The sequence below is a fragment of the Pseudophryne corroboree genome, unplaced genomic scaffold (genome assembly GCF_028390025.1).
Source record: "Pseudophryne corroboree isolate aPseCor3 unplaced genomic scaffold, aPseCor3.hap2 scaffold_718, whole genome shotgun sequence".
In the NCBI taxonomy this organism is placed as follows: domain Eukaryota; kingdom Metazoa; phylum Chordata; class Amphibia; order Anura; family Myobatrachidae; genus Pseudophryne; species Pseudophryne corroboree.
This window is the reverse complement of record NW_026970300.1, coordinates 190,383-202,889: the sequence shown is the minus strand read 5'-3', so window position 1 is coordinate 202,889 and position 12,507 is coordinate 190,383. Positions and strand designations below refer to the sequence as shown.

The window sequence follows — 12,507 nt, the reverse complement described above, 5'->3', positions numbered from 1 at the left end:
AATTTAAAAAAATAAATAATATATATATATATATATATATTGATTCTCACAGAAATCATTATTAATTCAGTAAAGATATGAAAATTTTACTGAGTAAAGAATATGTCCAATAATTTGTCTGATCTTTGATGTCTACTGTGACAACTGAACTTTTGTTTTTTGGATGTTAAAAGGGGATTTCTAAAAGTACAAATAGTTTAAGTCCCCTCTTGTATGTTATATGGATTTCAGTTTATGTTTTTTTATATGCAGACCACAACCCAATTTGCTCCTTTACTTGACAAAAAGCCTTATTTATTTTATTTTTATTTTTGATCAGTAAAGTGTCTTTAAACAGGTGCTTGGCACCCAACAGTGTTCATTATTTAGTCTACATTGATCATATTAAGAACACTCAGTGATTATTTAGTATGACAAGTCATGAGAACATAGAAGCATGTTGAAAAAGAGTGTCCGACAGGAAGCAAGTTTCAAAATGGCCGTCCACAGCAGCCATATTGTATGAGCGGCTCTGGTCCCATTGTGTGTGTTGTGCCCTTGGATTTCTGAGTGTCTAATTGGCTTTTTCGTCTTTGGATTTGCTGTAACTGTTTTCTCCGTTAGCGGCCTTGAAATTTGCATGTTTGTTTCATTTAAAGAGCGTCTCCGGTCGTGAGAAAAACTGAAATGAGTTCTAAGGAGGGTTTACGCAGAGAGGGAGCGGCAGAGCCAGCGGCAGGTCCGAGAGGCCAGGGAGTCACTGTGAGAGTCAGCGGTAATGATGAAGGGGTTGGGGAAGTTTGTGTGATATGACTCAAATGTAGAGCCGCAACATGTGACAGTCATGAGAGCAATTTACACAGTCACAAGATTAATTAAAGTCGAATCAGTCATGTCAGGACCAAAAGATGGAGTTGCCTACATTTGTCTGACGTCACACAGACCTCATGTACAAAATGGAGGTAAATGTGTGGGGAAGAAACACAATGAAGGAGTTTGGAAAACAAGGTCAACCTGAAAGGAACTTGAGATACCAAAGGTTACTTTTAGCATTGGAAAATGTTTTGAAGATGAGCCAAACATTTGTTAACTGTAGGGCCATTCTTAGGTGGCACTGGTACCACTAGTTTCCTGTCAACAGAAGGCTTTGAGAAAATGGCTGACTTGGTAAAGCGTGACCTCATCAACTAAAGCATGGTTCAGCCATTTTAACTCACCTTTCTTCTGTCTTGAAAAAAAAAATGGCAACCTCTCCCTGGTGAAGACATGACATGTTGCAACCTCCCGTTCCTCTCCTCCATTATCCCTTTCCCACCAGAGGGACCTGCGACACATCCCCACTAGCAGAGAAGGGGATTGAAATCTCCCGCTCCCTCGTCTCCCTTACTCCCTCCCTCCCGTCTGAACAAATTTTTTTTGATGTTTAAAAAAGTCTCAGTTGAAAAAAAAAATGTGAATTGCAAAAAAAAAAAAAGTTGTTTTAAGGTTGAAAAATATCAAAAAATGAAAAAAATTCTGAAAAAAAACTGCTTGCATGTTACAAAAATGTGAAAAAAATTACAGCAGAAACCGTGAAAAAAATAGAAGAAAAAAATCTGAATTCTCGGTTAAAAAAAAAAGTGTTGTCGTCTTTATTTGTTTTTGTTTGTTGTTTCTTTGTGTTTTTTTTATTGTGCTGCTGATAAAAAAGAATAAGAAACATAACGATAAAAAACCCTCACCCTAATGTGTTTTTGTGAAGTAAACAGTCGTGTCTCTCTGTGTGTGTATTTTAACCTGATGTCTTTTGTCTGGGAAGGCGGTGGCTATGACCCAACAGGGCTTATCATACATTCACTTTCATGGTGCCTATTGTCCGTATACATGAACAACTGGCTTGCACAATTCTAGTTTTTTAGGTCCTGTCCCAAATGGGATCACACACACACAATACTATTACATTAACAGAAAACATTTGAACGTCTGTGGCCAGCCCAGTTTGCGCAAGAGTCATCTAAACTAAAAGTCATCTAAACTAAAATCTGAAAGACTGTTGTAAGAATTGGGGTAAGTCTCATTTTTGCAACATGGTATTTAAATGAAATTTCTCTATCGTCCTAAGTGGATGCTGGGGTTCCTGAAAGGACCATGGGGAATAGCGGCTCCGCAGGAGACAGGGCACAAAAAAGTAAAGCTTTTACCAGATCAGGTGGTGTGCACTGGCTCCTCCCCCTATGACCCTCCTCCAGACTCCAGTTAGATTTTGTGCCCGAACGAGAAGGGTGCAATCTAGGTGGCTCTCCTAAAGAGCTGCTTAGAGAAAGTTTAGCTTAGGTTTTTTACTTTACAGTGAGTCCTGCTGGCAACAGGATCACTGCAACGAGGGACTTAGGGGAGAAGTAGTGAACTCACCTGCGTGCAGAGTGGATTTGCTGCTTGGCTACTGGACACTAGCTCCAGAGGGACGATCACAGGTACAGCCTGGATGGTCACCGGAGCCGCGCCGCCGGCCCCCTTGCAGACGCTGAAGAGAGAAGAGGTCCAAAATCGGCGGCTGAAGACTCCTGAGTCTTCATAAAGGTAGCGCACAGCACTGCAGCTGTGCGCCATTTTCCTCTCAGCACACTTCACACAACAGTCACTGAGGGTGCAGAGCGCTGGGGGGGGCGCTCTGAGAGGCAAATAAAAACCTTATTAGAGGCAAAAAATACCTCACATATAGCCCACAGAGGCTATATGGAGATATTTAACCCCTGCCTAACTTCAAAAATAGCGGGAGACGAGGCCGCCGAAAAAGGGGCGGGGCCTATCTCCTCAGCACACAGCGCCATTTTCTCTCACAGAAAAGCTGGAGAGAAGGCTCCCAGGCTCTCCCCTGCACTGCACTACAGAAACAGGGTTAAAACAGAGAGGGGGGGCACTGATTTTGGCGATATTGTATATATATAAAAGATGCTATAAGGGAGAAACACTTATATAAGGTTGTCCCTATATAATTATAGCGTTTTTGGTGTGTGCTGGCAGACTCTCCCTCTGTCTCCCCAAAGGGCTAGTGGGTCCTGTCCTCTGTCAGAGCATTCCCGGTGTGTGTGCTGTGTGTCGGTACGTGTGTGTCGACATGTATGAGGACGATGTTGGTGAGGAGGCGGAGAAATTGCCTGTAATGGTGATGTCACTCTCTAGGGAGTCGACACCGGAATGGATGGCTTATTTAGAGAATTACGTGAGAATGTCAACACGCTGCAAGGTCGGTTGACGACATGAGACGGCCGACAATCTATTAGGACCGGTCCAGGCGTCTCAGAAACACCGTCAGGGGTTTTAAAAAACGCCCATTTACCTCAGTCGGTCGACACAGACACAGACACGGACACTGAATACAGTGTCGACGGTGAATAAACAAACGTATTTCTCATTAGGGCCACACGTTAAGGGCAATGAAGGAGGTGTTACGTGTTTCTGATACTACAAGTACCACAAGAAAGGGTATTATGTGGGAGTGAAAAAACTACCTGTAGTTTTTCCTGAATCAGATAAAATAAAATGAAGTGTGTGATGATGCGTAGGGTTACCCCGATAGCAAATATTGGCGTTATACCCTTTCCCGCCAGAAATTAGGGTACGTTGGGAAACACCCCTTAGGGTGATAAGGCGCTCACACGCTTATCAAGTGGCGTTACCGTCTCCAGATACGGCCGCCCTCAAGGAGCCAGCTGATAGGAAGCTGGAAAAATATCCTAAAAAGTATATACACACATACGGTGGTTATACTGCGACCAGCGATCGCCATCAGCCTGGAGATGCAGTGCTGGGTTGGCTTGGTCGGATTCCCTGACTGAAAATATTTTATTCAAGGACAAGGGTATATCTTCTGTGGTGGTTGCAAAAGGCTCATCTATTGGAGGGCCGCAGATTCGGCATACAGGATTTGATCCTGGTGACCACGGACGCCAGCCTGAGAGGTTGGGGAGCAGTCACACAAGGAAGAAACTTCCAGGGGGTATGGACGAACCTGGAAAAGTCTATTCACATAAACATTCTGGTACTAAGAGCAATCTAAAATGCTCTAAGCCAGGCGGAACCACTCCTGCAAGGAAAACCGGTGTTGATTCAGTCGGACAACATCACGGCGGTCGCCCATGTAAACAGACAGGGCGGCACAAGAAGCAGGAGTGCAATGGCAGAAGCTGCCAAGATTCTTCGCTGGGCGGAGAATCACGTAATAGCACTGTCAGCAGTGTTCTTCCCGGGCGTGGACAACTGGGAAGCAGACTTCCTCAGCAGACACGATATACACCCGGGAGAGGGGGGTCTTCATCCAGAAGTCTTCCACATGCTAATAAACTGTTGGGAAAGACCAATGGTAGACATGATGGCGTCTCGCCTCAACAAGAAACTGGACAAGTATTGCGCCAGGTCAAGAGATCCACAGGCAATAGCTGTGGACGCACTGGTAACACCTTGGGTGTACAAATCAGTATATGTGTTTCCTCCTCTGCCTCTCATACCAAAGGTATTGAAGATTATACGGTGAGGAGGAGTAAGAAATACTAGTGGCTCCGGATTGGCCAAGAAGGACTTGGTACCCGGAACTTCAAGAGTTGGTCACGGACGACCCGTGCCCTCTACTTCTGAGAAGGGACCTGCTACAACAGGGTCCCTGTCTCTTTCAAGACTTACCGCGGCTGCGTTTGACGGCATGGCGGTTGAACGCCAGATCCTAAAAGGGAAAGGCATTCCAGAAGAAGTCATTCCTACCTTGATTAAGGCAAGGAAGGAAGTCACCGCGAAACATTATCACCGCATTTGGCGAAAATATGTCGCGTGGTGCGAGGATCGGAGTGTTCCGACGGAGGAATTTCAACTGGGTCGTTTCCTACATTTCCTACAATCAGGATTGTCTAGGGGTCTCAAATTGAGATCTATTAAGGTTCAAATTTCGGCCCTGTCAATATTCTTCCAAAAAGAATTGGCCTCAGTTCCTGAGGTACAGACTTTTGTTAAAGGAGTACTGCATATACAGCCTCCTGTGGTGCCTCCGGTGGCACCGTGGGATCTAAATGTAGTTTTAGATTTCCTCAAATCCCATTGGTTTGAACCATTGAAAAAGGTGGATTTTAAATATCTCACATGGAAAGTGACTATGTTACTGGCCCTGGCTTCCGCCAGGAGAGTATCTGAATTGGCGGCTTTATCTTATAAAAGCCCTTATCTAATCTTCCATTCGGATAGGGCAGAACTGAGGACTCGTCCGCATTTTCTCCCTAAGGTGGTATCAGCGTTTCACCTGAACCAACCTATTGTGGTGCCTGCGGCCACTGGCGACTTGGAGGACTCCAAGTTGTTGGACGTTGTCAGAGCCTTAAAAATATACATTTCAAGGACGGCTGAAGTCAGAAAATCTGACTCGCTGTTGATACTATATGCACCCAACAAGTTGGGTGCCCCTGCTTCTAAGCAGACGATTGCTCGTTGGATTTGTAACACAATTCAACTTGCTCATTCTGTGGCAGGCCTGCCACAGCCTAAATCTGTTAAGGCCCATTCCACAAGGAAGGTGGGCTCATCTTGGGCGGCTGCCCGAGGGGTCTCGGCATTACAATTCTGCCGAGCAGCTACGTGGTCGGGGGAAGACACGTTTGTAAAATTCTACAAATTTGATACCCTGGCAAAAGAGGACTTGGAATTCTCTCATTCGGTGCTGCAGAGTCATCCGCACTCTCCCGCCCGTTTGGGAGCTTTGGTATAATCCCCATGGTCCTTTCAGGAACCCCAGCATCCACTTAGGACGATAGAGAAAATAAGAATTTACTTACCGATAATTCTATTTCTCGGAGTCCGTAGTGGATGCTGGGCGCCCATCCCAAGTGCGGATTATCTGCAATACTGTACATAGTTATTGTTAACAAATTCGGGTTATATTGTTAAGGAGCCATCTTTAAGAGGCTCTTTCTGTTATCATACTGTTAACTGGGTTTAGATCACAAGTTGTACGGTGTGATTGGTGTGGCTGGTATGAGTCTTACCCGGGATTCAAATTGCCTCCCTTATTGTGTACGCTCGTCCGGGCACAGTACCTAACTGGAGTCTGGAGGAGGGTCATAGGGGGAGGAGCCAGTGCACACCACCTGATCTGGTAAAAGCTTTACTTTTTTGTGCCCTGTCTCCTGCGGAGCCGCTATTCCCCATGGTCCTTTCAGGAACCCCAGCATCCACTACGGACTCCGAGAAATAGAATTATCGGTAAGTAAATTCTTATTATGCATTTAATTTAAAATACAGTGAAAGATTAAATTCAGTTAATCCTTGAGATTGAATATTAATTTGTGGTATAACGGTTCTCCTACTTTATGCAAGACTTTACGCTACAAAAAAAAAAACAAGCATTTTTTTCGGACACAGAAGAAATTTGCAATGGGTAATAAATTCAGAACCTGATGGAGATCCCATGTGGCCCTAGACCAGATACTGGTTTGGGGCCCCTTTTGCCCACATGAAAACCTGCTACACTAATTTGGGCCCCAGTCAGGTGCTTATTTTGGCGAATGGATGGTCCAGCTCTGGATAGACTGCTACTTAATATTGGTTCAGTACACAAAATTGCTGTCTCAGCTGCGAGTGGCCGACAGACGCACTTTAGGCCAATTGGGGTTATAATTTAAATATGCAGTGAATTTTGTAAGCAATGTCAAATTATACCTAAAGCGACTACTAGTGAAAAACTAAGGGCCTGACTTAGTTGCATCAAACCGAGTCATCTCCACTTGTGTCTAATCTTCTGTAACCGGTTGGAAAAAAGGCGTACACATTTACAGTTAAGTATGTCATGGTTTAGTCAGGGGTGATGTATGCAGAGATCCAACTTTCTTCATGTATATTATTTAAGGACTATCAGCATCAAAACATATTTAATAGGCTGTTGAAGGAAAAAATATAAAACTAAATTTAATGACCATGCATATCAGGCCTTTAAGGTGCTATAAGCAAAAATAAAATTTTAAAAAAAGAACAGTTTAGAATAACTGCAAAAATGTTTTTTTAAATGTCACTACTAATAACTGCTTATTATAAAATATATTTTTTGCAGTAGAAAAAAAAATAGAAAATGTATATTGTTCTAAGTGTTTTCTTTTCTACAGGAATACATTTGAGGGATTTTTTGTTTATTTTTTAAATATAGAAAACAAACATTGAAACATTTAATAACATAATTTTAATGCTTTTGTCTAATTTCATTAAATTACTGTTTTGCATATGATAACTTATTTTTAGGATGTTTGACGTCCATTACAGATTTTAGGACCTTTTAAAAGTTAAGAGAAAAAAAAAAATCTAACTTAAAAAAATAAATAATTTTTTTTTAATGACTTGTAGAATATGGAACAAATTCCAAGAAAAAAAGACAAATCTTCAAGAAAGAAAAAATCTCTACACTTTTTTATCCATTTTATTCCCTGGAATTAGGTTTTTGTATTATATCATCGAAATACGATCTTTGCAGACAGACTGGCACTAATAAAAACCTGATATCCATTTGAAGTAAAGAATGGACCTTTAATCTGGCAATACTGGCCCGGTTCAGTCACGTTTAACTTACAATACTGCTTCCGGGATGGGTGCCTTTTATTTCCAGTTGTCAATAAAAAATACAAAAATAGTTTCAAATAGATTAAAAATATTGGAACAAAAAAAAAATACATTGAAAATTTTTTTTATTTAAAAATGATTCCCCCGCCCCAATAAGTTTTGTGGCGGAACAATTCAAAAAGGCTTTGCGCTTTGGCAAATTGTCCCGTATATTTTTTTCCAATTATCAGTTAGCTTTTTTCTGTCTACGCTACGTGCTGTTATTGATGGCTTAAAAAAAAAAAAAAAAACCCACATACTTTGTAGGCCTTATTCAACACATTCAATACCACGCAGAAAAACTATTATAAAAAAGTGCAGTGAAATTTAGTTTATTATGGTTTGTGTCCTGTCTTTCAAAGGTAAAGCCTATCTTGTTCATATGTGTAAACATTTAAAAAAAAATCACAGTGATTGTTCTGGCACGTGCGGTTAATTCCTTGTCTACCTTTGGATCTCGTTTGCTTAATGAATCATACCTCCACATATAGTAAATGGGGTGTCTCCCTTCTGAGCCCCCTCCCGTTACCAGTGCACATGGTTTTGCCCAACTGCTAACAAATTTACAGCTGCGATCAACTCTGAATTAGGCCCTAGGTGTAATAAGGTTACACAGCACCACAGTACATACACGACAGACTGACCAAAACAGAATTAAATTCACCGTGGAGAGATCAAAACAGGCTACTACACAAATCCATTGTGAATTACTAAGAGTAATTACTGAGCTCAAGAATACATGCAATAACTGCAGTGTCTATATGTAACTAAATATGCAGGGTGCCAGTAAAGCAAAATAACAGGCACTGAGATTTTGACCTACTTGCTCTTCACAAAATGCACACTATGGCCTGGATGATTCATGCTCAAGGCTGGGCCGCCAGTGATGTCACAGCAGCTTAAATGACTGTAGTGTTTACGCTTTTTTTTTTTATTTAATCCTCAGATCCTACCATGATAATGTTCCATGTTTTAAGGATGAGCTTTAGCTGTTTAGCAGAGCTGCGGTGCAATATCAGGGTTACACTGAACAGTGTATTTTAATTCTTGGTTTGTAACAGATCACATACTGCGGACACCCACTGCCTGCAGCACTTCTCTCCAGGGAAAAAGCAGGTGAGCACCTAGTGCTTAAAGGTTTTTCTCTATCGTCCTAGTGGATGCTGGGGTTCCTGAAAGGACCATGGGGAATAGCGGCTCCGCAGGAGACAGGGCACAAAAAGTAAAGCTTTAGGATCAGGTGGTGTGCACTGGCTCCTCCCCCTATGACCCTCCTCCAAGCCTCAGTTAGATTTTTGTGCCCGGCCGAGAAGGGTGCAATCTAGGTGGCTCTCCTGAGCTGCTTAGAATAAAAGTTTAGTTAGGTTTTTTTATTTTCAGTGAGTCCTGCTGGCAACAGGCTCACTGCATCGTGGGACTAAGGGGAGAAGAAACGGACTCACCTGAGTGCAGAGTGGATCGGGTTTCTTAGGCTACTGGACACTAGCTCCAGAGGGACGATCACAGGTTCAGCCTGGATGGGTCACCGGAGCCGCGCCGCCGTCCTCCTTACAGAGCCAGAAGAGACGAAGAGGTCCGGTGAAATCGGCGGCAGAAGACATCCTGTCTTCAGACTAAGGTAGCGCACAGCACCGCAGCTGTGCGCCATTGCTCTCAGCACACTTCACACTCCGGTCACTGAGGGTGCAGGGCGCTGGGGGGGGAGCGCCCTGAGACGCAATATAACGGAATACCTTAGGTGGCAAAACAGAATACATCACATATAGCTCCTGGGCTATATGGATGTATTTTAATCCCCTGCCATTTTACACAGAAAAGCGGGAGATAAGGACGTCGTGAAGGGGCGGAGCCTATCTCCTCAGCACACAAGCGCCATTTTCCCTCACAGCTCCGCTGGAAGGACGGCTCCCTGACTCTCCCCTGCAGTCCTGCTTCAGAATCAGGGTAAAAAAGAGAAGGGGGGGCATTTTTGGCAGCAAATAACGATAATAACAGCAGCTATAAGGGAATAACACTTATATAAGGTTATCCCTGTATATATATATATAGCGCTGGGTGTGTGCTGGCAGACTCTCCCTCTGTCTCTCCAAAGGGCTAAGTGGGGTCCTGTCCTCTATCAGAGCATTCCCGGTGTGTGTGCTGTGTGTCGGTACGCGTGTGTCGACATGTATGAGGAGGAAAATTATGTGGAGGCGGAGCAGTTGCCTGTGTTGGTGATGTCACCCCCTAGGGAGTCGACACCTGACTGGATGATTGTATTTAAACAATTAAGTGATAATGTCAGCAATTTGCAGAAAACTGTTGACGACATGAGACAGCCGGCAAATCAATTAGTGCCTGTCCAGGCGTCTCAGACACCGTCAGGGGCGCTAAAACGCCTGTTACCTCAGTGGGTCGACACAGACCCTGACACAGATACTGAGTCTAGTGTCGACGGTGACGAGACAAACGTAATGTCCAGTAGGGCCACACGTTACATGATCACGGCAATGAAAGAGGCATTGAACCTTTCTGACACTACAAGTACCACAAAGAAGGGTATTATGTGGGGAGAGAAAAAACTACCAATATTTTTTCCTGAGTCAGAGGAAATAAATGAGGTGTGTGAAAAAGCGTGGGTTTCCCCCGATAAAAAACAGCTAATTTCTAAAAAATTATTAGCATTATATCCTTTCCCGCCAGAGGTTAGGGCGCGTTGGGAAACACCCCCTAGGGTAGACACGTTTATCAAAACAAGTAGCGTTACCGTCTCCTGATACGGCTACCCTCAAAAAAAAAAAAATCCTAAAAAGTATATACACACATACTGGTGTTATACTGCGACCAGCAATCGCCTCAGCCTGGATGTGCAGTGCTGGAGTCGCATGGTCGGATTCCCTGACCGAGAATATTGATACCCTGGATAGGGACAATATTTTGTTAACTATAGAACATTTAAAGGATGCACTACTATATATGCGTGATGCACAGAGGGATATTTGCACCCTGGCATCAAGAATAAGTGCTATGTCCATCTCTGCCAGAAGAGCGTTATGGACGCGACAGTGGTCAGGGGATGCGGATTCCAAACGGCACATGGAAGTATTGCCGTATAAAGGGGAGGAGTTATTTGGGGCTGGTCTATCGGACCTGGTGGCCACGGCAACGGCTGGAAAATCCACCTTTTTACCCCAGGTCACTCCACATCAGCAGAAAAAGACACCGTCTTTTCAAACTCAGTCCTTTCGTTCCCATAAGTACAAGCGAGCAAAAGGCCACTCTTTTCTGCCCCGGGGCAGAGGAAGAGGAAAAAGACTGCACCATGCAGCCGCTTCACAGGAGCAGAAGCCCTCCCCTGCTTCTGCCAAGTCTTCAGCATGACGCTGGGGCTTTACAAGCAGACTCAGATATGGTGGGGGCCCGTCTCAAGAATTTCAACGCGCAGTGGGCTCACTCGCAAGTGGATCCCTGGATTCTACAGGTAGTATCGCAGGGGTACAAACTGGAATTCGAGGCGTTTCCCCCTCGTCGTTTCCTGAAGTCTGCTTTACCAAAGTCTCCCTCCGACAGGGAGGCAGTTTTGGCAGCCATTCACAAGCTGTATTCCCAGCAGGTGATAATCAAGGTACCCCTCCTGCAACAAGGAAAGGGGTATTATTCCACGCTGTTTGTGGTACCGAAGCCGGACGGCTCGGTGAGACCAATTTTAAAAGATGGAGTCACTCAGAGCAGTGATAGCAAACCTGGAAGAAGGGGACTATATGGTGTCTCTGGACATCAAGGATGCTTATCTCCACGTCCCGATATACCCTTCTCACCAAGGGTACCTCAGGTTTGTAGTACAAAACTGTCATTATCAGTTTCAGACGCTGCCGTTTGGATTGTCCACGGCACCTCGGGTCTTTACCAAGGTAATGGCCGAAATGATGATTCTTCTAAGAAGAAAAGACATTTTAATTATCCCTTACTTGGACGATCTCCTGATAAGGGCAAGATCCAGGGAACAGTTAGAAGTCGGAGTAGCACTATCTCAGGTAGTGTTACGTCAGCACGGGTGGATTCTAAATATTCCAAAATCGCAGCTGATTCCAACGACACGTCTACTGTTCCTAGGAATGATTCTGGACACAGTCCAGAAGAAGGTGTTTCTCCCGGAGGAGAAGGCCAGGGAGTTATCCGAGCTAGTCAGGAACCTCCTAAAACCAGGACAGGTCTCAGTGCATCAGTGCACGAGGGTCCTGGGGAAAATGGTGGCTTCTTACGAAGCGATTCCATTCGGAAGATTCCATGCAAGAACATTTCAGTGGGATCTACTGGACAAATGGTCCGGATCGCATCTGCAGATGCATCAGCGGATAACCCTGTCGCCAAGGACAAGGGTGTCTCTCCTGTGGTGGCTGCAGAGTGCTCATCTACTAGAGGGCCGCAGATTTGGCATTCAGGATTGGATCCTGGTAACCACGGATGCCAGCCTGAGAGGCTGGGGAGCAGTCACACAGGGAAGGAATTTCCAGGGCCTGTGGTCAAGCCTGGAAACGTCTCTTCATATAAACATTCTGGAACTAAGGGCCATTTACAATGCCCTAAGTCAAGCAAAACCTCTGCTTCAGGGTCAGGCGGTGTTGATCCAATCGGACAACATCACGTCAGTCGCCCACGTAAACAGACAGGGCGGCACGAGAAGCAGGAGGGCAATGGCAGAAGCTGCAAGGATTCTTCGCTGGGCGGAAAATCATGTGATAGCACTGTCAGCAGTATTCATTCCGGGAGTGGACAACTGGGAAGCAGACTTCCTCAGCAGACACGACCTTCACCCGGGAGAGTGGGGACTTCACCCAGAAGTCTTCCACCTGATTGTAAACCGTTGGGAAAAACCAAAGGTGGACATGATGGCGTCCCGCCTCAACAAAAAACTGGACAGATATTGCGCCAGGTCAAGGGACC

At 44.5% G+C, this 12,507-nt stretch overlaps 1 protein-coding gene across 1 annotated transcript in view; it reads left to right on the top strand.

Moving 5' to 3' along the window:
* Positions 1–1,767, top strand: part of STX1B (syntaxin 1B) — an 84,402-nt gene extending 82,635 nt beyond the window's left edge. The window contains exon 9 of the mRNA XM_063954771.1: positions 639–1,767. Within this exon, the coding sequence (XP_063810841.1) occupies positions 639–665 (27 nt within the window). The 3' untranslated portion in view covers positions 666–1,767. The remainder of the gene's footprint in view (positions 1–638) is intronic.
* Positions 1,768–12,507: the final 10,740 nt, after the last annotated feature.